General features: G+C 31.2%; 1 protein-coding gene across 1 annotated transcript in view; it reads right to left on the bottom strand.

The window, feature by feature from the left end:
* Window positions 1–20,802, bottom strand: part of LOC129217104 (uncharacterized) — a 52,544-nt gene extending 31,742 nt beyond the window's left edge. Inside the window, exon 1 of the mRNA XM_054851352.1 lies at window positions 20,619–20,802. Within this exon, the coding sequence (XP_054707327.1) occupies window positions 20,619–20,682 (64 nt within the window). The 5' untranslated portion in view covers window positions 20,683–20,802. The remainder of the gene's footprint in view (window positions 1–20,618) is intronic.
* Between the last annotated feature and the right edge of the window lie 6,874 nt (window positions 20,803–27,676).

Here is a 27,676-nt window from a genome sequence, read left to right as displayed (position 1 = left end):
AAAATGTATCTGCTTCAGTTCGATTACGGACCGCCCAGGATGATTAAGCTTTCTATGGGAGCGAATAAGTTTCTGGATTCCGCAGCTTTACAAGAATCGCAGTGTGATGCTTGGTACTTGCAATTCTGTCTTTGACTTGGCCCTGGTTGCAATAATGGTTTTGGAGCTTTCTTGGCAAATCAGGAAGGCGCCAAGTCACTACTTGAAACCTACTCAAGTTCTCTCTGCAGGATCCAGAAACATGACTGCCTTTAACCGGAGATATTTCTGTATTACTTACAATGATTAAAGAATTATTTCAGGAAGTTTAGTGACTTTTAGCGAAGAACAGCTGTTTTTTGCATAATATGTTACTGGTATAAATTGGGCGTATCCAGGAACATTTCTGAATCGTTTTTACAGTATAATAAATGCATACTTTTATGTCCAGCAAAATTCTGGTATGCTCCTTAAAGACAGTATGTAAACTATTTTTACAAGGAAAAATAATTTGTCGCTGCCGACAACTTGATTTAAAACATTCAATTTTTTTTAGCGCTAATGTCAAAATTATTTTTTCACAGTGGCATAAGATACACGCATTAACGAAGAAAAATTTCTAGATAAACAATTTATGTTTTAAAAATATATGGTAATTACTTTTAATTAGTATCATTTTTTAAACTTCCTTCAATGCAAAAGTACATGTTTTGTGATTAATGTATCGTTTTTAGTCATGGATTTCAATATAATGCGCAGCAGACGGAAGAATTATTTATTGTTCTAATTTAAATTCCAGAACTTCATTAACTATTCTATTCAGATCAAATGAACGATTATTTGTGTTCTTAATTATTCTTCCTTCACATTAATTGAATTTCAAAATGAAGCTTGAACAATGGCAATTAATGATTCACCTCCAGAATTCTTGTGTATTGTTTAAAGTAATAGAAACAAATTATTCGATTGGTACTTGAATTCCTTTTAATTGAAGCATTAGTTGAAAAACTATTCTTTAACTTTGGAGAAAGATCTTTTACAAAGAATAAAATCAATGCTAATATCATTGGAAAGTTTTATTGAAGATATACGTATCTATTGAAGAAGAAACCAAAAAAAAAAAAAAAAAAGAAACAAAACTAAATTACCTCTTTTTTGAATGTTGATAATTGAAACTTAACCAGTAAAATATTCTCAAAGTATACTGTATAAAGATTAAAATATTTCTTTTTTGTTAAAGCATATTAATTGTTAATTGAAAAAAATGTTTATGTGATTACAAAATGAAGATAATTTTTTTTTGGTTACGAATCCTTAAATTAAGCAGTTACTATTCATTAATCTTGAATAACATTTACTTTTAGGTAAAAAAAGTAAGAACATTTCAATCCAGTAATAGAACTAAAGCTAAAATAATAAATAACATTTTAATATTAGTATAATTTTCATCTTTTTAACCCATCTTTCAGTAAACTTATTTCATTATAAATAAAAAAGTTTTTAAGATCTAGGACTGGAGTGACTATTCTTTTTAGAATTTAAAATATTGGACATGGCAAAAATAGCGATTTTTGACTTCATGGAGTTGAATTCAAATGCTTGATTTAAAAAAATGGTTTGTAATAGTTTGCAAATGTATGGTTTTTGCCAGTGGTCCTCGGTTGACGTCACGTTCAATTAATTCTCACAGCTCCTGGATGGGATTTAGATCTGGAGACGCTGCCGACCAGAGGAGGATGCAAAATCCGGTCAGTTTGTTGCGAAATCTCCGTGCGATATGCAGTCTAGTAATCGCTGGGTATGACTTGAAGAAGGACAGAGCAACGAGCTCCGTAACTTGTATGACGTAGCTGACCGGAATTAACTTGTTTTTCTGTCTGCCAGCCTGTCCAGATCTGAGTCCCATCGGGCATTTGTAGGATCGTGAACGTGGCATGAATCTAGGACCATCGGCACAAATGCTCTGCACACAGCAATGGATGTAGCTTGACCAAAGTTGCCTCAAGTAACCATCAATGAACGCGTTGATAGCATTCCTCGCCGGATGAGACCATTGAGAAGATATAAAATGGAGGGAGTGAAGACTTTCACTCGTGAAGCAAAGATCCCATGTCACGTGGTAGGTTTTAAAGCAAAGCATTGGAAGAAATCAGGTTTCTTTAGTTAGTTTCACGCATAACGTGTCGATTATTCCTTGTTGTTGAGTCACGTGACTTAGGGTCTCTACCTCTGCTTTTTCTAAGGCAATGAATGAACTTGCTCCCTCCATTTAGTAATTCCTGCTCTAAGATTGAGACCTATAGAGTTTCCTGAGGTGGATACAATGGATACTGAATAAATTAATAAAATTTTAATTGTTTTTGTCTGTTTTTTTTTTTTTTTTTTTTTTTTTTTTTTTTTTTTAATCATTCGCATATCTATCACACCGCTATCGCTCCTGCAACTTGCATGACACTCGCATTGTTTCTTGGTGTTGTTACAGTTTCACTTATGAGAAGTGTTTTATGAAACACTTTGTAATGATATTCTCTCCAATATGACCTTCTAATAATGGAAGGGGTAAACTTCTAAGTGACTGATTTTTTTTGTTTGCAATATAAAGATAAAAGAATTCTTTCACGTGTTATTTATTAACTATTATGCTAAATCCTTTTTAACCCCGACACAAAAAGGAAGGGGTTATAAGTTTGACGTGTCTGTGTCGTGGCACTCCAGCGCCTAAACGGATGGACCGATTTTGAAAAAAAAAAAAAAAAGCTTTGTTCGAAAGGAGAGTTGGTCGAGAGTGTTCATTGTTAGGTTGCGTCCTAGGATGATATTAATTAACGGAGATATCAATTAAAAACCTCTAAAAAGTTTTTCGCGATTTTTGCAGAGAAAACATATTTAAACATTAAGTACTAAAATAAAGAGTTTCTTTTCTGCGTCTGATAGAATGTGTTTGGAACTTCCATGTTAGATAGAATTCAAATTATAAAGGGTTTTTAAAGCAAATTTTAAATACGGCAAAGCCTTTATTCGCACGATTGGTAACCGAATTCATTGTTGGCCGGCAAGAAAATTAATAGCAATGATTTAAAAATTTCATCAGTTGCTAGTTTCTATTTTTTATCAAATAAAATACTTTTAATTGGTGTTTAATAGTATAAGGCTTTCAAAAGGATTTTCAATTTTCCCTCTTGATTCTACATTTGCGACTCAGTCGGAGTTTTAAAAAATTTTAATTTATTTACAATGCATTCATTATTCCTATATGTTTACTCGCCATCAGTAGAAAAAGTTCAGACTTCATCGCGACAGATAACAATAATTAAAAACCATAACAAATAATAAAAGAAAATCATGTATTTGTTTTTATCCACTTTGCTGACGCAGTGAAATCATAAAACAGTTAAAGAAATCCTATTAAAAGAAAAAAAAACATCGACTTGCTTTAAAGCTTTTAGTTTTCTGAAAGTAAATGAATTCCAATTAGTCAAACAAGAGCTAAGTGTTAAGAGCTCTTTGATTTATGTGGGAAATTTCCGTAGAAGCTTCGTAAACTTACGTCGCAGTAAAACTATTGGTAATTTTTGACCTTTTTAAAAAAATTCAAGATGATTTTTTTGGGGAAACTTTTCTTGCATCGAAGCATGGTTAACGAGATTTCCACACTCGCATTCGGTTTTCCTTTTAACGTGATTAAGGATGTTAGTTTATGAACATCCCAAAGTATAAAAGAAGAATAAAGTGTTTGAAACTGTGGTGAGAAGTAAAGCTCATTAAGGAAATGGAATCAATGCTTGGAACCTCTGGCAAAAAAAGGTGCAAATGAAGATCGCCAGCTTTTACTTTTCAAAGATATTTCTTTTTTCTCATCTTATAAGCATCAAGTAAACAAATGAATAAGTAAATAAATAAATAGATAAATAAATAATAACTAAGTAAATAATAAATAAAGAAATAATAAATAAATAAATAAATATAACATATATCTAGGAACCCTAACCCGAAATCGGAAAAATACCGAAAAGAGGTCAGAAGAAAATGCTCATCCTTCAAGTGTGAAATCGCATTTGCATCTACTGATTTGCAGTATTACGAATTGATTAAATCCTAGTGCGCAAACTCTGAAATAATTCACCGTTTAGGACTTAGCGCTTTTTTCAGTGATCCATTCGCAATGTGAGTATTTATTTTCGGATTTTGGATTTAATGAAACGCAGTATCGGTATGAAACTACTAACCTTTCCAAGTGTTTCGTAAAAAAAAAAAAAAAAAAACTTTTTTATTTTGATTATATAATGTGGCTTACTGGCCGTCGACCGTAAGCCACTAGCGTTAACACTAATTGAAACATATTAACTGCCAACTCGTTTCATTGAATATTATAAATTAAAAATAATCATGTGTTTTTCTTTATAGTTGCATTAACTAATGATGATATTATTATTATTATTTACGTTTGTGTAAATACTTGGTTACAATATTTCTTCCACAGAAAGATAATGTTCTTAGCGTTAGTTATTAATGTTAGGGTCTTTAAATTTACAATATTTGTGTCGTAAAGACCTCCTGAAAATACTTAAAATGTCTTTTACATGCTTTTCAAAACCTTACATAGCCTTATTATTGTGAAATATTAACCTAGTTTTATGAGAAGAAAACAATACTTTCGTTGATTGAAAATTTAAAAATTAGTGATGAAAAAAATATTCGTGTGCGCTTTTGCTTTCGTGTTTATTAATAAGATGTACATATTTAACAATTCAATTCTTTGTTTATACGATAAACAATTCAATATCATGGCAGATTTATTTAATTGTGATTTAAAAATGCTTACGTTTAGAAAAACCTTTTTCAAAAATCATTATATGCTGGCAGTCATATTGAATGTTATTATTAAATTAGAATGAGATAATCATTGCATAGCAAACATTATTTATTTTGAAAGTAGATTTTTTAGTCACTTTTCGATGGACAAGTTACATTTCGAAACGCGTGTATTAAAAGAGTCTTGTTAAGAAAATATATTCATCAAAAAGAACGCAATACATTTTTAAGCTTAAATGCATCAAGGGATGTTAAAGATGTTTATTCCTTAAATATTAATGTTGTGAAAATAATTGAAAAGCTTGGAAAGTAAACAAAAACTCTTCAGTGTACTTCTAAGAATGCAAATTTTGTTCTCCGTTAATGATTAAGATAATAGGAAATGTTTTAAGAATGCTACATTCCTGGAGTTTTTCGGAAGTATGTTTATTTTTCTACCAGAGAATAATACTCTTACATTCTACTAATTTTCTATTTCATTATGCTTCCCATTTTTGAAGCATCTACTTGATGCTTTAGAAAGATATAAGAACTTCTTTCAGGCATAGGAATTTGTTTTATTGTTTTTTGAATGGTATTCGGGAATTTGATATCAACATCGATTTTCGTTCGTTAAAATCCAATTTCATTCGGGGCATTTTTTTTCCTTGTGATTTGTGAACAAATAATGCAGTAAATAAATTCTAAATGCATATTTGTCTTGAAAAGAGCTTCTAAAATAAGCAATGAGATTAAAAAATTATGATCAGATAGAAAATAAATTGTTTTGAAAGATAATGTTCTTCAGTTTATTCATTTTTGTGTCATTTCGAAAATAAGCTGTAGCGAAATAAAGTATGTTTTTCGAACAATAACAACAACGATTTTAAATTGGAATTTTTATCCGAATATTTTGTATCTCTCTCTATTGATTTAACTTGTAAGTTTGAAATTGAATTGAAAATGTAATGCTCTCAAAATGTAATGCACCGTTTTTAAAACATTTATGTATTAACAATGCTTTAAAACATATTCGTGATTTATTGATTAACGTTTTTATGTAAATTTTAAGTAATTTCATTTAAAACGCAATATGAAGAATATGCATTCTGAGCTTGAAGTTTAAATATAGTTTTATTTGAGGTAACAAATTTATCGTTTCTAGTCTCACAAGTATTCTAAAATTTGAGATGAACAATGCATATCTCCTTCAATTGCTTGATTTAACCACAAGCAACTTGCTTATCCTTATATATTATTTCTGTAGCCTGTTTTTGGTTTCTACGCCAAATTTCCTTCAATTCTTGATCGATTTCTTTGATTTACGGCTAATTTTATAGCTTATGGTGCTGGCTACTGACGAAAAATAGACCCGCGGTCTAAAAATTGTTTCTTTTAGCCGAAAAACCTGTTTTAAAGAACCAGAATAAGGTGTTCGGTCAAACTTATAACTTTAATTTGCGCTATGACCGACAGAGCTGAGTAGCTTGATCGGCAGAGCGTTCTCTTCGTAACCAGGAGATTACGTGTTCGGGCCCACGTCCGGACAATCTGCAACAAAAAAATTAGAGAAATGTCGCGCATTACATGTTACACTGAATTAAATGAATAACAACTATGACGGAATAGAATAAATGAGAAGGAAATGCTCGTTGCTGATATGAAATCATTCAGTGATTTTGTGCTAAATTACTTCGAAATTGCACGTGTTTTTTTTCTTTTTTTGAAGCTTTGGCTCTGGAAAGAAAATTAAAGCATAATGTAAGCGAAAATATAAGTAACAGGTTTAAGATTTCAGACTACAATAGAATTGTTTTTTGTTCAGAAAAAAAAAATAAATCGTATATTGAAATATATATTCTTCTAATGAGTTTTTGACTCTTTGTACAAATAAATAAAATACTACCTCAATTTGAAGGGTAAAATATATATTTTTTCTTTTTTTTGCTAAAAAACAAATAGCTTATCACATTTTTACTACATTCGAAAAGCTACGCTTAAAAAAGAGCATAGTTCAATTTATTTTGTATTTTAACCGTGCTGTTAAATGATGAACACGTGCTGCCATCTAAGTTATAACGGTTTAAGCAGCCTGCGATAACAAATTGTAAAAATTTTCAAAAACAAAAACATTTTTCTTCAATATCTTATCTTATATATTAATCCCCTCTCATTTTAAAACTTATCAGGCTGGCCAATGACGAAAAAAAGACTTACGGTCGAAAATTCAAGTTTTCGAAATCGCCTCTTGCTGTTTCAAAACCTTGATGCTGCCTGTAGTTCTTATGCATTTTTTAAAGCAAAGTTCTAATGCAGTTTTCCATTTTTTACGTCGCTTTCGGCAAAAAAAAAAAAAAAAAAAAAAAAAAGCCTGTGTGTGTGTTCATATTTTAATAAAGCTTAACAGCACTGGAATTAGTTGTTCGTTTTAATTGATAAGTTTTTTTCGGTAGAGCGCTCGGCTATAAACTATCTGAACTTCGGGCAAGCTTGGGCTGTCCGACATAATACCAAATTTATATTAGTATTACGCATTACATGTGCTCATAACATACACACCTAATAAAATAAATGCAGTGGGAATGCTACTTGGTGTTTCGACTCCTTTATGCAGGCTACAGTTATCATTCGGATAAGTTGATTGTTAATCGAACTGTGTTCTTTGACTACATCCAGACCACTCAACATAATGTAAGCATAAAAAAGTATTAGATTTACCTAAAGAAATCCTTTTTGTGCAGAAAAACATTTTTATTGTATGCTGAAATGTAGATGTTTCTAATAGCAGTGTTCGACCTTTTGTACAAATGAAAAAATACTACGCCCGATTAAAACTACGAGTTTCACTCAGTAAACCTTTAATTTTTTATTCGCGCGAATACGATATAAAGCATTAAAAGTATTATCAACTTCATTAGCAAGAAATTATTTTCTACTCCTCTGCTTTCTGCTGAAAAAAAAAATACATTTTGTCTACGTTCGAAAAATTACACTTAAGAACGGACTCAGTTCAACTGGTTTTGGTTTTGAATTTTAAGTGTTCGATTAAAAGAGAAACATGTGAGGGCATTTAAGCCGTAACGGTTAAAGCAACCTTCTATGTGAAATAGTTCAATATTCAAAGATAAAAACACTTATTTTCAATCAAATTTATTACTTCTCTAGAATGTTTGTTTCAATCGCTACGTGAGATCTTCGTCATTCTTTAATCAAATTCCATGCTTTGCGAATAATTTTAAATCGTATCATGCTGGTTAATGACAAAACACAGATGCATGATCTTATTATTATTATTTTTTGGCAAAAAGCTTTTTTGCTGTTTTTTACTAGGCATTCCTTCAATGAATAGCTTTCGAAAAGGAAGGCGCAATTGCAAGGTTTGTTGGGGTGTCGGGCTGTTAGTTAGAATGGCGCCAATTCGAATACGTGCCAATAAATATCTCTTTAATGTTTCTTTTTTTCCCGTCAGATGCTGACATGTGCAGGACTATATTTGCCACAACCTGTTTTTTCACATGCACAATTATTGCTTTTTCACGAGTCACCACTCAGCCACACTTTTAATGACATTTATGTTTGCATTGAAAATATGTACGATTAAAAGGGGAGCTATGATCAAATTATCACAACGTTGTATTTAACGAGGTTTTGTTACTGATGTCTTTAAATTACATGCCTTCTCTTCAGCGCTTACTTTTTTTTCGGTTCTTCTTCATAATGTTCTTCTTTTGAAATTCTTAAAGAGCGAAATACCTTATGAAACGATTTGAAGCACAGTGCGGAGTTCCGCACGGGTCGACTAGTCAAATTTATATTAGTATTACGCATTACATGTGCTCATAACATACACACCTAATAAAATAAATGCAGTGGGAATGCTACTTGGTGTTTCGACTCCTTTATGCAGGCTACAGTTATCATTCGGATAAGTTGATTGTTAATCGAACTGTGTTCTTTGACTACATCCAGACCACTCAACATAATGTAAGCATAAAAAAGTATTAGATTTACCTAAAGAAATCCTTTTTGTGCAGAAAAGCATTTTTATTGTATGCTGAAATGTAGATGTTTCTAATAGCAGTGTTCGACCTTTTGTACAAATGAAAAAATACTACGCCCGATTAAAACTACGAGTTTCACTCAGTAAACCTTTAATTTTTTATTCGCGCGAATACGATATAAAGCATTAAAAGTATTATCAACTTCATTAGCAAGAAATTATTTTCTACTCCTCTGCTTTCTGCTGAAAAAAAAAACATTTTGTCTACGTTCGAAAAATTACACTTAAGAACGGACTCAGTTCAACTGGTTTTGGTTTTGAATTTTAAGTGTTCGATTAAAAGAGAAACATGTGAGGGCATTTAAGCCGTAACGGTTAAAGCAACCTTCTATGTGAAATAGTTCAATATTCAAAGATAAAAACACTTATTTTCAATCAAATTTATTACTTCTCTAGAATGTTTGTTTCAATCGCTACGTGAGATCTTCGTCATTCTTTAATCAAATTCCATGCTTTGCGAATAATTTTAAATCGTATCATGCTGGTTAATGACAAAACACAGATGCATGATCTTATTATTATTATTTTTTGGCAAAAAGCTTTTTTGCTGTTTTTACTAGGCATTCCTTCAATGAATAGCTTTCGAAAAGGAAGGCGCAATTGCAAGGTTTGTTGGGGTGTCGGGCTGTTAGTTAGAATGGCGCCAATTCGAATACGTGCCAATAAATATCTCTTTAATGTTTCTTTTTTTCCCGTCAGATGCTGACATGTGCAGGACTATATTTGCCACAACCTGTTTTTTCACATGCACAATTATTGCTTTTTCACGAGTCACCACTCAGCCACACTTTTAATGACATTTATGTTTGCATTGAAAATATGTACGATTAAAAGGGGAGCTATGATCAAATTATCACAACGTTGTATTTAACGAGGTTTTGTTACTGATGTCTTTAAATTACATGCCTTCTCTTCAGCGCTTACTTTTTTTTCGGTTCTTCTTCATAATGTTCTTCTTTTGAAATTCTTAAAGAGCGAAATACCTTATGAAACAATTTGAAGCACAGTGCGGAGTTCCGCACGGGTCGACTAGTTTTTCTTTATTTGAAAAAAGGGTTGTAGTTGAAATTTTTATTATTGTATTGCCATTTCAATAGTAACTTTTAATACTTAATGATTTTATGTCATTATACGATATTCAATGAATTAGCTTAAGATCAAAATAATGCTCACAGCATATAAATATTGTGAAAAATTTAGTAAATAGTTGTTACATTTATGTTTCTGTGTGGATAATTTGTTGTAATCTAGCTAAATTTGGCGTTTATTCTATAAATTTTTATTCAAAATTAGGGTAGACGGGGCACGTTTACTTGGATTTTTTTCAATGAATTTTCTTAATTTTACGTTTTAACTTGGGAAATTTTAGACATGCAGTTTTATGAAGCTGTTAATGGTATATTCAGTTGTTGCTCAGTTTTTGTTTTTAACTGTTAAAAAAATATTTTTGAGCCCAAGTCGATTGCGTAAACGTGCCCTGGTCACGGGGTACGTTTACGCATATTTAATTTGACGCCTAACGTGGTTCTGTTAGTATTTTGAACATGATGTCTCACAATCGTTTAAATAAAGCAAATTTATTACAGATTGAATAGTGTATAAAGTAAAAGCTGAACGGACATGAAGATAGCACTACATGATTGTAAGCTATATGATACAAATTTGTAACTCAATTAAAAATTAAATGGTGATTTTCAAAACTAAATAGCATGAAATTACTGAAAAGTGTACAGACAGTTCGGAGCGAAAAAAGAGTCAGGGCAGGTAAAGAAGTAAGACACAGTAAGAACGTGTGTAAAGGTGCTCAGATGTCAACGAGTGAACTTGCCACGTGAGACAAGTTTGGATTTATTTTTAACGTACAAAACAAATTAATAACATTTCAGTTCATACAAATACAATTCTCAAAAAAGGATAAAATTCTGCGATTTTTACTTTCTTATATATCTAATATATAGAAGAAAGTATCGGATTCGTGCAAATTTTCGAATTACAAATTTTGACGGATTCGAACGTTTTGAGGTGTGCTGAGTCCATTTCGACCATTTTTTTTTAAAAAATGTGTATGTGTGTGTGTGTCACGTATGTGTGTGGCCAGTTTTTTGTGGCCGCTCTACAGCAAAAACTACCGCATGAAATCGAACGAAATTTGGTACACATATGTGCCCCTATGTGAGCTTGTGCCTATTGGATTTTGGCGCGAATTCCTCCAAGGGGGAGGAGTTTCTTGAGTTATGCGTGCCTGCTATTCCCCAAAAAGTAACTGGCGGAATCAAACAAAATTTAGTCAATATGTTGCCCCCAACAGGTGCAGGTTCTGATTCAATTTTGGTGTCAATAGCTCAAACGGAAACTGAGCTATAGGACGTTTTTTGTCGCAATATTACTTAACATTTATCAGATTTTGATTTTTTCACTCAACCCTAATATGCATTGCACATACTGTACTTAAATACAGTACATTCCTACCTTTGAAAAACATCTAAACTCGATATTTCAGCAGGAACAATATTTAGTGTAAAAAATGTGAATGAAATGAAGAAACTATTGTACTATTTAAAGATTGAACTTGTACTTCTCCTTTCAAAATTTTAGTAATTATCGTAGTATTGTTCTTTAAGCTTTAATCTTCCGTAAGCTTTTTAATTTTTAATCTTAATGAATATTTTTAGTAACTCAGATGTACGAAATTTTTAGAAGAAACTCAAACGATTTGTGATTCAAGTTATTCAAACCTCACACCAACTGTTCAATAAAAATATGCTTATGAGCCCAAGATTTTATTTTAAGTAAGGTACTTTGGTTCAAAAAAATGTCATATAACTGAAATTCTGTTCAGTTATATGACTGTTCATTAACTTGAAATAGGAATACTTGTGTCGTTTTGGAACGTCGCAAGAAGTTAGTAAATTTATGGCGCCAATTCTGTTTGAATTTCGTTTTATTACCGCTGAAAATTTTCGAAAAAGATGTATTACAACAAAAATGTTCAGGGAACCAGGAGAATTTTTTATTATAACAGTACCAACACCTCGCAACACATACAAAAAAAAAAAAAAAAAAAAAAAAAAAAAAAAAAAAAAAATCATACAATCGGAACTTTTGAATATTTCTTAATATCTCATCTTACTTTTATATCTGAAAATCAGAAACTGTACACTCTAAAAACAATGCCTGTGAAAAGAAAGGCGCAAGCGTATTGTACCTTTCAGTTCCTTTGTTTAAAAGGTACACAGCTGTTTTGCCTGTTAAATTATCAGGCACTGCAAACGTCTATTATTGTGATGGACAACTTTATAAACAAAACGAAATTAGGAAAGTTTCTATAAGGATCAAAGCTTGAATTGAGTATTAATAAGAAATTAAAAAAAAATCCTCTTATCAACTCTCTTTTTTCCCATATTGATGAGGAAAAGAAAGTAAAGCTTTTAATCCGCTTTAACTTTGATCAAAGTGAGTCGCAAGAGTAGCTTACTTTAATTTTTCCGTATTCTTGTCTCTCAACCACTCTCTACTCGTTAATGAAAATTGTTAATATTTTTTCCAATAATTAATTAGCGCATCATCTCTTTCATTGAGAGGTCTTCTGTAGTTTAAATGGACTCAAAAATAAGAGTAAATTTTCTGCTCTAACAGGCGAATATTTGAATAACAAAAGCAAGCTGAAGTTCCGTAGAGTTACATTATGAAATAACCTATCAAAAATACTGAATCAAATATATATTATTTAAAAAAAGTAATCTAAATGATTTCAGTTACATTACAAACATTATTTTTAAAATCTTTCAACATTATAACGCATTGCATTAAAATTGCTGAGAAATTGCGTTTAAAATTTTACACAATAGTTTTAGCAACAAATGTTTTTCCTTTATAAAAAGAAAACAAATTAAATTTTATTTTAAAATAATTTTGTATATACGTCAATAACTCAGGGACACAACTGGGAAGGGGGGAGAAGGGGTTAGAACTGTTGGTTTAAATCCATATTGACACTTCTAGCCTGCTTTTATACATTAATGTACGGACTTTTTTAAGAACCGTAATTTCGTCACAAAATACATTCCGTCATATATTCTGTCAACATTGCGACTAACATAAATTAATAAGAGCAGATAATGCATAAGGTTTTTTAAAGTTCATATTGGTAAATGATAACTGCGAAATCGAAGTACTTTAGTGAAATATAAACACACACTAATATTTCATGCGTTAGTAATCAATAAAAGGCAGCATCGCTTTATTTGAAAAATTGAAAAATACCGCTTTAAGTTTGTCTCGCAAGAGATGGAAATTTGTTTTGAGTAAATGAGAAGATATTTATATATGCGTGTTTGTGTGACTGTTATTTTGTTTATAAGTTTTAACCCTCACCTTATAAGTAAATTTTGATTGAACTGGAGAATTTAAAAGACGAAGTTCTCCTATCACGGAGACAAAATAAAAAAGTTATAAACGTTTTCAAAGTAATTATGTAAGACTAGTTTTATTCAAGTACAGTCGAAACCCGACTTACGCGAGGGATGCGTTCCAAGACTCTTCGCGTAAGTCGAAATTTCGCGTTGTGGAAAAATATATGCGTATAAATTTTTTAAAGCATACAAAATTCTTCTAGATACTTAGTGCTCTAAATCATTCCTCAACTATACACTACAGTTTTTTGCATAAAGAACTGAACTTTGACTGTATTTAAATTTTTTTTATTCAACATGAAAGACTTTAAGATGCACAAAATGAAGAAGGACCAATGGGTGGAAAAGACAATAAAATAAAACAACACGGTACGCACAGCATGTAGTAATAATAAAGTGACGAACTATAATAGTACTGTACAGTAGATACAATAACAATATTTAAGAGTTAAAAATGAAGATAGTGATGACTTATGCTCCATGATTAGATCGTTATTCTTATCCTATACATTTTAAAATACGGTTGCTTCACCTCCTCTTTTACAACTTTTCAATTTGCGGCAACATCTCCTCTTCCTGATCTCTTTATTAATCCACATTACAAGAGCAGCATCCATTTTCATAATATTTACTTTGCTAGACTGCTCTGCAAGCTTCAATATTAAAACTAAATTCTGAATTTTTATGAATGTTTTTTTGTTTTGACTTAAAATTGTACGTATGGAAGATTCGCTCATAGTCATTGTCGCGCTACCGTTGACGTTTTGTAGTTGTTCAAGCATATCGTGAATCTTAGCCTCTTTTTTTTTTAAATAAAACTTTTTCTTCCCATCTTCACAAACTTTAGATGAAGGTGGCACTAAAGTGTCAACATTTTTCATCAACTTAAATATTTAGAATGAAAAATAAATAAATAAATGAATGGTGCTGAGTGGTTATTTGATGCACTAACAATGCAATGCGTAGACAAGTTTGGTGTGGGAACTTTGGCTGTCAGAGATGCTTAAAAGGATGTAATAACATTCACGAAACCAATATTTAGTAGCCAATAACGAAGCTGATACTTCTTCTAAAAAAGTCGTGTTCTGGGCGAAAAATTCGAGTTGGCTCTAAAATTCGTTACTCGTGAAAAATTCGCGTTATAGCCATTTTGCGTAAGTTGAATCGCGTTGTAACGGGAGTCGACTGTACTGAAAAAAATACATACTACCGATTGCAAAAACTAATGCAAGCAATAATATTAAAATGTTATATAATAACATTAATATTTGAAAGATAAAGTTAGATACAAAATATACATCCGGTGTTGCAAATAGGTTAAAAGCTTATTCATAATTTTTTCCCAAACTGAAATATTAGTGTGACCACCGATGATAGGAAAAGCCAAATATCCGGTTTATAGGCAGAAATAAATGCATTTATTAGTTTTAAGGTGTAGTAGTTTGTTTATTACAGATGTGGGCTTTTGCCTTTTAATCCCACTGTGCGGAAAAAAAGAATTCTTTCAAAACCCTTCTGACATAATTCTTGCTGATTTTTATGTAAAAGGACTCGCTGAATCCACGTGTTTTCCCTTACGCGTCCCACTTTAATGAAATGGTCCCTCAATGTTTTTCAATTTTCGACAGTTTCATTGCCATTATTTTTATTTGGAAGAGAAGGGAGTGTTATATTAGCGATTAACGTTCTTGAGAGGAGCAAAAGAGGTGCATAGTTCGAAATCGTACACATTTGGAGCAAGTTGGAAAACTTATGGGGATATTCCCCCTAAAATATTTTTAAAATTATTAAAACCGATCTTTTTTCCTTGGGATTTGTTTTACAATTTTCTCTCTCATTTTTCGGCATAGAACCTTAGCACAAGACTCATTCTTATGAGCCCCATATCCGAAATTTTTTTTCACGTTGTGGAAGGAGAAGAAGCATTGTATTTTGTATAGTCAGAGTCGCATCGCTGATCTTCAGTAAAGAACCTTCTCTTATTACCAAACTGAATTCACAGATATTAGAAGACAGAAAGCAGCCTTTTGAGCTGAGTGCAGCCTTCTACCTCCTGTTCGGTTATTCACTATTCCAGACTGATGAGTTCTAATAAGAACAAAACTGCAGCCCGGTATATTGCATGCAGTTCTGCCTTTGCCCTGACTTAGGGGCGTTAACTTACTGCTAAATATCCAAGCTTTGCAATTTGCGAGTTGAACCACACCATGCTGTGGACACTCGCTGGTGAGGTAAATTCACTTTATTCACCAGTTTGGTGGCGCTCCCAGCTTCAATGAGATGACATCTGCCTCCAGCTCGGTTATTCACTATTCCAGACTGATGGGTTCTAGTAAGAACGAAACTACAGTCAATAAATGTTATAGCCGGGCTGTCTGATGTAGTGCATGTAGTTATGCCTTAGCCCTGGCTTAGGGGTGGCAACTTACTGCTGAAAACTAATTTGGTTTTTTGATTTCATATGATCCAGTGATTAGGTATGAGGGGTACAGCAAAGAATTTTTTTTTGTCGTGAGACTTTATCGGAAAGTCACTGTCACTGGCGCATTTCTTCATAAAAGTAAACGAATTAGTATTCATTTACTTCGGATTATTCTTAAAATGATTCTGAAAATATAATCGTAATCATAGAAAAAAATGTTTTTATTTAAATTTTTTTTGAAGTTTTTTTTTACTGTGCTGTCAAAAGAAATAATCGAAAATATGCTTTTTCTCTTTTATCGATTAACTTTACTCCCACCCCCTAAATTAATTTTACTCGTCTCACAGCGAAGTTTTCGTATGTGCAAAGAGTAAAAGTATTTTCTAAATTCAGCAAAATTTGAACATTAAATGTTGATTTTTCTTTAAAGAACAAAGGTATATATATATATATATATATATATACATATATATATATATATATATATATATATATATATATATATATATATATATATATATATATATATATATATATATATATATATATATATATATATATATATATATATATATATATATGAATGCGTTTTTAATGACATTTTTGCAACTATACAGTACATGTAAAATGATTTTGAAGAAAACATGACGTGATAGAAGTAAACGGATTAAAAATTCGGGTTCAACTCATTGACATAAAATATAAAAACGTTTTTAATTTTATAGGCAGCAAACATAAAGTTCAAATTCACGGGCTAGTTTAATCGTACATAACTAAAGCAATCAACAGTTAAAATAAGTTAAGAGCAAAAGAAAAAAACAAACAAACATGGAATGCGCTGAACAAAATAACAAAGCGCAGATTTTTAAGGACACTTAACTAAAACATAGAGCAAAAAGAAACGTAGTAAATTCTTCTATTCCAGAGTTAATGAAGTTTATTTGAAAATTGCGTTTCCTTTAGTTACTGAAATATTTATCCTCGTAAATGCGAGTCATTCAGCTCATTTTAAGAGCGCAGGTTTTCGAAAATATTTAAATGGCATTACATTTTTGGATTGAAAAAAAGATGTTCATGTCATTTTCAATGAATTATTATGCTGTATTTCTCTGAAAGGTTTACATTACTTTAATTCATTAGAAGTTATGTAGTTTTTAGTTTATAGTGGGAGACTCTTAATTTAACTACCGTATTGCCCTTCAATCTATGAATTTTATTTTTAACTTGATGCTTCATTCCAAGTAACTTTTACAGCAAAAACAGTTATCGTGAATAACTGAACAATTTGGGAATACAATTAATTATTATTTTTTTAAAATGTAAATTAAAGTTTGCACTCTAATGGTTTTGATATTACGAGCATCAGGCAATATTTCTTGCAGAAAAATGTACGCGTGTTTTTATTTATGTATTTGTTATATTTTTTGACGCTTAATTGGGCTAATTGAAAACAAGCATGAAAACAATGTTTTATGTTTGTATAAAACAAAATCATTTTAAGTGAACTTATGGTTATTGCTAAATTTAAAAATAGAAACTAGGAGGTCACTATTAACCAACTTTTATGCACTTTGGAAAAAGAAGAAAATAGAAATAAATTTTATTGTTTTTTTTCTGATTAATAATTATATTTTTCGTTTCAAAGCTAGTAAACATTTTTTAAGGGTAAATACTTGAAACGTAAGTAGTGAGAATGCATTATCGGTGTACAGCTGCTTATTTATGTAAAATAAATCAGTACTACAAGATTTAATGTACTTTGTGAATGAATGTTTTGAGTCAGTTTGCTTTTTCAGCATATGTTACTGAAAATTAAGAGAGACATTTACATAATAATAATACATTTGATTATAGAGCCGTATTCAAAATTCCAACACCTATAACAAAATACACCGCTAGCTCAGTTATTCAATCCGAGGACGGCAGTTTCGTGCTTTTTAGCACTCATCAGCCCGGAATAGGAATTAACTGAGCTGGAGGCAGAAAACCTCTTAAGGGAGCCAAGAGAGCCAAACAAACTGGTAGCCAATGTAGAATTCGCACACCAGACGAGTGACCGCAGCAATGGTGCGGTTCAACTCAAAGATTGAAGGCAAAGCTAGGTATTTTTCAGTAAGTTCCCGCCCTATCCTAGGGCTAAGGCAGAAATACATAAAATACAACGCCAGTTCAGTTATTCCATCGAGGACTGTTTCGTGCTTTTTGGCACTGATCCGCCGCCCGGAATAGGAAGTAACTGAGCTGGAGGCGGGTTTTCCCGCCACATTTGGATTTATTTTTGAATAGCAATGAAAAATAAAAATACTTTGTTTTTTACTTCGACAACCTGTCATTCTTCTGAAAGGGCGATAAGTTCGAATCTCATCTTCTATGTGGTCCCTTAAAACTTTAAACTCGAATATCTCCTTAAGGTTTGGTCGCACTTGTGTGAAGCTTTTTTTGGGTTAGTGATATCTTTCAATGGAGATTGTTTCCCTAAATGTAAGTCAGGAGACCTAGGGCCTGTATAAAAAATAAATTTTGTATTTTTTGACTCATTTTGTTGTTTGCTTCAAACTTTCGATATCTTAACTCTGCATCTGATTTTGAACATTTTTGCAATTGGAAGTATGCATCTAGGCCTAACGCTTGCGAAAATAGATATTCTTGCAGGTTAAAACGGAACACCCTGCATCACTTAAAACTCCTATAAGGTTGTTCTTGAAAGAAGTTAATAAATAAATAAATAAATAAATAAATAACCCGTTTATTTACTCCTGCAAGAGCGTTAAACGTTATACACAATTCATTATTATGTTTCTATAAAAATTTTATGTTGATAGAAGCAATTTGAGTATTTTTGTTCCCTTTTTTAAAAGTGCAGTGCAACTTGCATAAAATTATGGCTTATTATGCCTCAAACTAAAATGAAATAAATAAAATTTCGAAGAAGCGAAAATGCGATGAAGAAGGCTGAGAAAGAGAAGAGAAGCATTTCAAATGCCTACATCTCCTCGTTGGCTGCGAATTGAGAGAAAGGTTTTAGAGGTGGACCATATAAATCTCAAAACTGGTTTAAAATGCGTTTCTAGGGAAATCTACGAGGAGTCACATATCTATCGCTAAATTTGGCGAGATATCGCATATTGACGTCAATTTACGATGATTGTTTACTTTCCTCTCTAGTCAAGTAAATATAAAATAAAAAAAAAAAAAAAAGAAAAAAAGCGCTTAAAACGATGTTAGCCCTTTTTTTTAGGTTACTATTTTTGTTTTACATGAACCTTTTAACAGGAATAGAAAGAAAGCCTCGCAGAAAATACGCTTTTTTTTTTTTTTTTTTTTTTGCATTTACGTACGAGGTCCAAGTTTAAATATCGCTAAGGCATAAAGTTGTAAATTCCTATTCTACAGGGACATTTGAAGCTCGGGTCTTTCGTCAAATATAAGAATGGAAGATTGTCCGCGAAGAAATGGAACGGTCGTTTCAGTTGCAAGCTAAGCACTGAAAAAAATCATAACAGTTTTTACTGTATGTAGCAAAATCATAAACACATAGAGCTATAACTGGGGCGGATAGAGGAAATGGATCCAGGGGGTCATGACCCCTTCCCTAAACCGTCAACACTATTATGCATCCACATTGTGTTCAAACAATTTTATGAATAAAACGATTGCAATTATCTTTTTAATTCAGTATTTTTTTAAAAAGTATGCATTTGAAATATTACTTCTTTTTATTGCCGATGAAATTAATTTGTCATGTTTATGCCCTTTTAGGGGAAAAATTCCTGCCCGATTTAGCCCCTCCACCCACAAATTGATAGTCTGCATCCAACCATGGCTACGTATGCATATAAAAATTAAACACACACGTGCATATACGAGTACATACTTCAACCGTGAAACATCAAGTCATGTGATACTAATTAAAAAAAAAATAATTGGTTTTCTTTTGAAACTTTTTTCTCTCAATGTAATCTACTTTTAGATGTTCCTATTCAGGACGATTTTCTCTCTCTAGTTTCACTTAGATAAAAGTATTTTTTTACAGCATGCACATGAGTTTCACAGTACAAATTTTAAGATATTTTAAAACTAATACGATGAGAGCGCCCAAAACATAAATTGTTTTCAGAAAAATGAATTTGCTGTAAAATTTCAGAGTAGAGTTCTTATATAAAAGCATGATCATATTTATGCATAATTTAGTGAATTTTCGTTACATATAACTAATTATTTTCACAAACATAAAAATACACGAAGAATAGCTATGATATTTTCATTTTAAAACTATATTCTCACTTTAATGTATGAAAGGGAGTATAGTTAGTATGTTGTGTTCCTCCTCACACGCCCCCACACACACTCTCATAATATATATATATATATATATATATATATATATATATGTAAAAATGCATCTTCGAATTTCTAACAATAGTAATAAAACATACGATACAGTGAATGACATAATAATAATAGTAATTAGTTCTAGAAAAGATCAACTTTCTAAAAAGGACATGAATGATAGCAAGAAAATAAAAGAAAGAATAAGAACTATTTTCGCTTTTAGAGTGCTTGATATTTAGTATTAAAAAAAAGATAAAAATAACATAAATTAAACGCAATGATTTAAAAATTTCAATTGCTTTTTGTTTTATCCACTATGGTAAATATTATTTAAAGTACAAAGTGTGAAAATATGCCTGCATAAATTTTGAGGTTATTTTCAATTTCACATGCGGGAAATGCTCTTATAGAGGTGTTAAAACTATTATAAATTTAATATATATTATAGTAGGCATTAAATTTTCATTATAGATTTGATATAACGAATTAAATAAGTTTATATATATCATTGTATTGACATTTCAATGCACGCCGTTTTAATTCCTTTTCATACATATTTCCTTCCGTTTGTATTGAACTACATGGAAGAGCAAGCGTCTTAGAAGAAAAGGACTTAGCTTACCTGGCCTGTAGACAACATCAGCGAGCGCGAAAACCACTGCTATGCTAATCAATAGGATGATCATTCTGGGGGGTTATTGTCCGGGGCAGGAGGTACCTCCGTGCCCCGGTGTTAATTTATGAGGGGGGTTGAATTCCGGTTATCATCTGGCTGAAATCCGGACTTCAACGGTAGCTTTCGCTCCTCGCTGTCATGGCTGGTGTTTTAGAGGCGCATGCGCAACAGCCCTGATATCGACTTGGAGGTATTTGGAATGCGAAACTAAGCATGTAGACATGATTGGTCAGTGAACCAAGTTTAGTGATAGAAATTTTTTATCGCTTTTTTAATTAAAATTTCTTAAAAGGAGGTGACTGATTTCAGGGGAAGATTTTCTGAATCTCTTCTTTGGAAATTATTCAATGAAATAAAAGTATCTATGTGTTTTGAGAGCAAAAATCATTGAATTCTGGAATGACAATGTTAGTAAGTACGTTAGTTAATTATATTTTTTTTGCACAGAATAATGTAGGGGAACATAGGGCAAAGTGAAATAGCGGGACAAAGTGAAAAGGTGAAATATTGCCTCTGCTTTTAGCTCCACCTATCTGGTATTATTTTAACTATGTAGTACCATATGTAGTCTATTCCAGTCAGGAAAAAATACCGCCGAAGATTAAAGCATTTGGTAATACAGGCAATTTTAAAAAAATGCTACTCATTTTGTAACATTTTGTCTTTAGTCAAAAATTATTTATTTTTTACTATAAAATGATAAAGTTCTTGCTATTATCATTTGAAATATTAATTGAGACCTCTTAGCTTTCAATTCAGCAAACGTTTAGTTAATATTGAGCTTATTTGTATTTTTAAATAATTGTGCAATTCGTCAAGTACATGCGGGACAAAGTGGATGGGGCAAAATGAAGTAGTAGTTTGTTTCATTTACTCACTCAATCATTTAATCAAAATCACTTACATTTTCATTTATTAATTATTTCATTTACATTCCTTCATTTAGTAATTCACTTATATTTATCCATTCATTCCCTTATTTTCTTATTCCTTCACTCTTTTGCTCGCTCATTTATTTTTCTTCATCTATCAATTGATTTATTCATTTAATTGTTCGTCTTTTGTTTCATTATCTTTTCATTTATTCATTCAACCTTTTATTCACCGATTCTTTTGATCAAAAATTATGCTTTATAATCGAATAGAAAATTTTTCATTAGAAAAATATCTTATTTTTCACTTTTCCCTATGGAAAAAAAAAAAAAAAAACTGAAAATTTTCCATCTTTTTTTGAAGACTCAAATTTACTGCCAAAAATAAAAAATACTGTTTCAACACAAAATTTAGCACAAAATACAATGATCTGTAATTTTCAAAACAAATTTCTGATTTGTTCATTTTGAATAAACTCAGCCATCTTTACAATTTCACTTTGCCCCACATTCCCCAACTGTTGCAGCAAATATTTCAGCTGAAACCATTTTAAATGCGAAAACTTAACTACAAAAGAAGAAAAGCTGGCGTCATTTCTTTTAAACAGTAGTCTTAAATATGACCACAAGGCATACCGAAGATCAGCATTTATGTTCATTATTTCTTTTGCGTAGACTTGTTTAGTTACCTAAAGGATGTACTCAAATAATTCAACTCTACTTGAATAAGTAACAAGTATGCCTAACCTATAGAAGTTTCTTCCTTTAATATATAAATGGAACGTAAACCAGAGTAAAATAACTTTGCTTTAATTGAAGAAGAATTCAACACTTGTTGATAATTTTGTAAGAACTTGTGAGTCGATCAATACCACGGGTAAAAAATTCTTATTTTTATTATTTTCCTTATATATTCACTTGAAAAAAAGTGCTCATAGTTGAACTTAGACGTAAATATAAATATAAATTAGAGAATAAAACAATAGAAACTTACTTTTGATAGTTTGTTAAATTAAATCATTGCTGAGCTAAATTATTGCTGTCGATTAAGAGTCAAAGTCTGACAATTCAAGGCTTTTGATCGATTCAACACTTGTTGATATAAAAACTCCTAAGTTGATCGATACAACAGGTAAAGAAGAGGAGAGTTTTCTTTTCATATCTATTTTCTTGAAAAAAAAATGTGCCCATAATTGAACTTAGAGGTAAATTAAAATATATATTAGAGAATAAAACAATAATTTTTTTTGGTAGTTTGTTAAATTCAGTTATTGCTGAGCAAAATTATTGCTGTAGATTAAGAGTCAAAATCTGACAATTCAAGGAGTTTGATTGATTCAACACTAATTTGTTGACATAAGAACTTCTAAGTCGATCGATACCACAGATAAAGAAGAAGAAAATTGTTTTTTCTTATCTATTTATTTGAGAAAAAAGTGCTCATAATTGAACTTAAAGGTTAATTGAAATATATATTAGAGAATAAAACAACATAATTTTGTTTTTGGTGTTTTGTTAAATTAAATTATTGCTGATCAAAGTTTGTGCTGTCGATTGGAGTCAAAGTCTGACAATTCAAGGAGTTGGATCGATAAATTAAATGAGTGAGGAAAAGGGTGGTAGTCTTTTCATCCTTATGCTCTCAATTAGGCATTTTTATTGAGTGTTTTGATATTTCATTTTTTTTATTTGATAAAAAAAATATGCACTAGAGTAAAACTTGATATATTTTTTCCAAGATTATAAATAACGAAATTTTTTTTTCAGTGAGGAGAAAAGTTCTACAAAAAAAAGAAATAAATAAATAAATAAATAAAGGTAACACAAGATAGCGAAGTTTCTTTTCCTGACAATGTGAGAGTAAAATTTCAATGTTATCCATAATTCACTGACTATAGAGCTCAGTTAACAGCATCATTGTGATTAGTAGGAATCAGTACTTTCTTGTAACTTCAGCTGAAAAATATTGTTCTTAACAGCCTCAAATCTGAGAAGTATATTTATGATTTTGAATTGGAATATGCAAGCTTCTTTTTGACTCAACTTTTAACATAGAATTGTTGTAATAAGAAAATAAAAGCAATTAGGAAAACTGGCTAAGAAAAATTTTAAAACAAATTGAATGTCTTGGTTTTTCTCCACTGAACAAAGAAGGAAACGGTAAAAAAAAATCTCATTTATATCGGGGCTGTATAGTAACAGTAATGACATATTTTGAGATACTTCAAATAGTATCTTTGAAATTTAGTGCAAAATCATCATAAATAAAGCGCATATTTTTAAAACTTACACTTTTTCCTTATGAAACAGAGAAAAAACACAAGATTTCCTTGAAAAAGACCTTATGCGTGAGAAAAAGTTCAATCAGTGGCTTGAAATATAGTTTTATTTCACGATAGCTTACTTTTAATTTTTAAAATCGCTTTCCTGAAAAACCGCGATTTTTGAGATATGACGTTGTTGAAAAAAAGTGAGCGATATTTCAATCCGTTATTGTGACCAAACCTTCAGCTGTTAGTCATCCTTCAGCTTTGTTACTTGAAAATGATGTTTTTAGATTTTTGGAAAGTTTTTTTGGATGGTCTCAATCATATTCTATGTGTTGTTCGATAAATTTGGGTATCAAGCAAAACAATGAGTTATGAAACAAGTTTTTAGTGTTTCTCTGTTTAAACATGTTTAGTAAGTTCTACATCTGTAAGGTTTTCCTTTGTTCAGAATTAATTACTAAACAGATATGGTTAGCAGAATTACCACTAACGATAACCGAAATTGTATGCCTCTACAGATCTTCCCTTCAAGATTCAGAGAGCAAGGAAAGCTTCAACAAAATCAAATTTTAGAACTAAACTAGTCTTCCATTTGATTCTTTTAGTGGTCCTTTTTATTCATGGAACTTTTCTTTAGGATTTGTGTTCATACGAAAATGTCTTCCTCCCTAGCAAGGTTGAGAACGTTGTTCGGCAAATTTCCGAAAAGAATTCAGGAATTCATCTCAATAAAACTGCTGTCATTTGGAGAACTACTAACAAGGAAAAAGTTTAGAATAGTAATAAGTTTACAACTATGCAACGTTTTTTTTTTAAATTGATGTCCCTCGAACTTTAAACTTAACTTACAGAGTTAAATAATGTTTATGCCGGAAAAAACATTATGCATCAATTCCACTACTTACGTATTTTTTTATATACCACAGAGAACACAAACGATAATCTATGAGCTTATCTTTTATTAAATAAGTGAAAGCTCGTTTTTGTTCGAAAACAAGCTTTGGGTAAGATTAAAATAAATGTATAGAGATAGAAAGAAGGAAAAATATGTATAGGTAGATAAATACAGAGATAGATATACATAGAAGAATAGATATATGTAGATAGATAGGTTTGAAAAATTTTTTTCTTCTTTTTTTTTAAATGAGTGGAAGATATGCATAATAAATGTAGAGAGATAGAAAAATGTAGAGAAAGATAAACACAGAGATGGATAGGAACAGGAGTAGATAATTACAGAGATAGTAAGAGAAATTGATAGAGAGATAGATGGATGCAAAAATATATGTAGAGATAGGAAACACAGTAGATATAAATACTGCCGTGAATATCTGAAAATGTTTCATTTTTTTCTGCATTTTTGTCATCCATTACTTCGTCATACACACTTGCTTATTTTGCGTCCACCAAAAAAAAAAAAAAAAAAAAAAAAAAAAACCCACCGTCGAATTCTAATATTTTCTTAATGCTAATATTTTTAGCATGTAATTCAAAACGCGTTTGTTTTAAAATCTCAAAAACTCATTTCTGGCAGATACTGCCCATTACTTTCACACGGCAGAAAGAAACGAAAAAAAAAAAAAAATAATGCACTTGGACTATACAACATGAAAGTTCTTACGCGAAATTGATAGCATTGTGCAAGTTTTGACGAAAGTGATATACAGTGACTCCCAAAAGTGTTCGTACACTTTGAAATTTTTAGTAAAACCAAAATAAGGCGAAACTGAATTCGAATATGACGTTCAATATTTGTTCACATCATTTATATGTCATTCTAAATACAACCTAGTAGTTTTTCCAAAATATTGATGGATGGATGACCGTTTTTTGAAATTGGTCAAAAAACGAAAAGACAGAGAAATAACACGCCACAAAAGTCATCGTGCACTCAAATATTTTTGAATAAATTCATGATTAAAATTATCATATGTCGTTTTTTTATTATTTCTACATTGTGTTGACCCTTAAAAGTCATTTGGCTTTAATATTTTGCTTATTAATTCCTCAATGGTGTGCTTATTACTTTGAAATGGCTGGTATTCGTAAAAAACAACAAACACCATTCAAAATTTGAATTTTTTCCTCACAGTAGTGGTAAATTGGTTTGAAATGTCTCTAAATTAGATAATTTATTCCATTCTATAGTAAAGTGCTTGATAAAATGCTTTAAAGAAAAGAATCTGACCGAAAAGAAGACAAGAAAAGGTCAACCGATAAAGTTGACCAAGCGTGATCGGAGATTTAAGTTAAAACATTTATGAAAAATACACATTTGAGTGATGCAAAACCTTCTACAGAGTTAAATGAAACATTTTACATATAATTTTCACTTAAAATTGTTCGCCAAGTTCTCTGTTTAGCTGGATTAAATGGGACCTCTTCCAGCAGAAATTTTCTTGGTCGTGCGAAAAACAGAACCTTACGCTTTTCGTCGCAAAATCAATGATAAATATGCTCAATACGTTTTGTAATTACGTCTTATTTAGAGATAAATATGAATTCAGCATTTTTGGTTAAATTGTTGTGTAATTGTAAATAGAAGAAAAAATTTGGAACTTAATCTTAAGAACTTAGTTGGATTAGTTTAATCAGGACGGTGAAGGTGTTCTTGTGTGAGGGTGCATATCAGCATCAAGACGTGGTAGTTTGGAATTTTTTGATGAAATAATGAATCATGCTGTTCCTTTAATTATTTTAAAAATCAATTTTAGACTCTTAGCCAAAAATTTGGTTATCGGAAACAATTTTGTTTTTCATCAAGATAACGATAAAAAGCACACGGTGTTCAATGTTTGCGTCTAGGTCTCCCGTCGAGGTTTAACGGGTAAAAATTGCTTCTACTCTTTTTACATTTGAACGAAGCCATTGCCTGTTTAGTGGCATTTTGATAGTTGAAATTGTAATCCTGACTCCACTGGATTAACCCTAAACTCCAGTGGGTAGTGTTCATTATTGACCTTTCGTTTCTTCATTCCCCTGAAATGACACAGTCTTACCAGTAAAACAGTTAAGTTATCGATGGAGCTTAAGAGGATTTGCCTTGTCACAATAAAACCTTTCCCTGCATGTTAAACATTACCAAAACGCATTATCAAATTATCATACCGTGGCGCTACATTCATTGTTGAAACACGTGGGTTACTCGATCATCGGCGATTGCATTCTTGTAAATAAAATGAGGGAGAACAAAAAGAGAGGAAACGGCAAAAAGAAAATAAAATGTTTTCATTTCGTCCGGAAATGTAAAAGGAAAATGATAAAATCAAAACTATGTTGCAAAAAAAAAAAAAAAAAAAAAAAAAAAAAAAATGTAGTAAGAAGGTAGATCGAAGGTAGATCGAGGCGATTCTCCAGTAATTAACCATTTTGTGGCAGTTTCTACAAGGTTCTACTTAATTTCACAGGAAAAAAATTTAAAAATTTTCTACCTGTCAATATACCTATCAGGATTACTAATAAATAATTTTTCTGTTTTAGTTACTATTTTTCTAACTATTTTCAATTATAGTTGAAAAAGGAGATTTCGCCAGTAATTGACCACTTACCTTCAGCAATTGGCCACTTTTTTAACACAGGAAAAACTCAAATCTATAATATTAAAATTTGACCATATGTATGTCTGTATGTAACATTCACCTAAAGGTCACTTGTAATTGGTCCTGTTGGTGGGGGCGACATCATCACAGATGTCATGTGATCTAGAGCCGCTATATAGGCAGGCCGACGCATCAGCTTAAGTTTAGCTATTTTGGATCGGGTTTTGCATTGTTGCGCTGCTAGGGTTACCACGGTGTTTTGCCAAATTTGCCGAAAATAACCCTTTATTTAATAAACAATTAACGTGCCGCTAATAATTGCT

Source organism: Uloborus diversus, chromosome 2 (genome assembly GCF_026930045.1).
Source record: "Uloborus diversus isolate 005 chromosome 2, Udiv.v.3.1, whole genome shotgun sequence".
Classification (NCBI taxonomy): domain Eukaryota; kingdom Metazoa; phylum Arthropoda; class Arachnida; order Araneae; family Uloboridae; genus Uloborus; species Uloborus diversus.
Note: the sequence above shows the minus strand (reverse complement) of the source record. Positions and strands in the feature narration are given on the sequence as shown.